The 1,310-nt window shown below is 31.8% G+C and overlaps 1 protein-coding gene across 1 annotated transcript in view; it reads left to right on the top strand.

Annotated features, from left to right (window-relative positions):
* The window catches only part of LOC105819053 (cytochrome P450 20A1), a 47,055-nt gene extending 46,181 nt beyond the window's left edge, over window positions 1-874 (top strand). Inside the window, 2 exon segments of the mRNA XM_012655215.1 lie at window positions 375-464; window positions 598-874. Coding sequence (XP_012510669.1) covers window positions 375-464; window positions 598-748 — 241 coding nt within the window. The 3' untranslated portion in view covers window positions 749-874.
* The last annotated feature ends 436 nt before the right edge of the window (window positions 875-1,310 follow it).

Here is a 1,310-nt window from a genome sequence, read left to right as displayed (position 1 = left end):
AAAAAAAAAAAAAAAAAAAAATGTTTCACATATTGATCAGGTGGTCTCATGTAACAGGTCCTAAATTTATTCATTATGTCATTTTGTGTGATTTATCCTTATGTTTCATAAAATGATATAAACCATGTTATAATCTCATTCTTTGATAGGTCTGAGAAATGTATTTTACATCTATTGTTTAGAAATAACAAAATAAGAAACAGCAAGAGAATAGGTGATATATAAATATAATGCAACAGCATTTTGTATTTTCAGTAGATTTTTAACTTTATTACATACCTGTATTCTTTTAGTGTCAATATGTAAACTTGTGATTTTTATATATTGACTATATATTGTGCTATATTGTAATTAACCTCAAATTTTCTTTTTAGGTTTGATCCAGATCGGTTTGATGATGAATCAGCAAGGAAAACTTTCTCCTCACTTGGATTCTCAGGCACACAGGAATGCCCAGAGTTGAGGTAAAGTGAAGGAAAAAGATTCCAGACTCTGTACTTAGAATTTTGATGATCATTGTTAATAAGAATGAGCAATCTATATAATTGAAGTATAATTTCTAATATTTAGTAACTAGTTGACTTTCTTCCTATCTAGGTTTGCATATATGGTGACCACAGTACTCCTGAGTGTATTGGTGAAGAGACTGTACCTACTTTCTGTGGAGGGACAAGTTATTGAAACAAAGTATGAACTGGTAACATCGTCAAGGGAAGAAGCTTGGATCACTGTCTCAAAGAGAAATTAAAATTTATACATTTTAAATCTCTGTTAAATAGACTGAGGAAAATAACCATTTAGAAAATGTGTGTTGAATCCTTTTATAAACCAAGTATCATTTTGTAATATCAACTCCTATTAGTACTTCATTATGTAAAATTGGATTTTTATATATCATGTTTTCTTAATTCATGATATCAGTTTATATTTACAGTGCTGCTACAGTACACCAGTATATTGATAATTTTAATAAGAAGCTTTAGCTTTCTACTTTTAATTTTTTTGTTACTTTCTATGCCATTATTTTCATATTCTTTTTCTTAGTTTGATCTCTCAAATAATATTCTTTTCTTTTTTTGGAGACAGAGTCTTGCTCTGTTGCTCTGGTTAGAGTGCAGTGGTGTGTCATCATAGCTCACTGCAACCTCAAACTCCTGAGCTCAAGTGATCCTCCTGCCTTAACCTCCTGACTAGCTGGGACTACAGGCACGCTCTACCATGCCTGGCTAAGTTTTGTATTTTTTGTAGACATTGGGTTTCACTTTTGCTCAGGCTGATCTCGAACTCCTGAGCTCAAGTGATCCTCCCAG

The sequence above is a fragment of the Propithecus coquereli genome, unplaced genomic scaffold (assembly GCF_000956105.1).
Source record: "Propithecus coquereli isolate 6110/MARCELLA unplaced genomic scaffold, Pcoq_1.0 Scaffold113, whole genome shotgun sequence".
Taxonomy (NCBI): Eukaryota; Metazoa; Chordata; class Mammalia; order Primates; family Indriidae; genus Propithecus; species Propithecus coquereli.
This window is presented reverse-complemented; position numbering and strand designations above follow the sequence as displayed.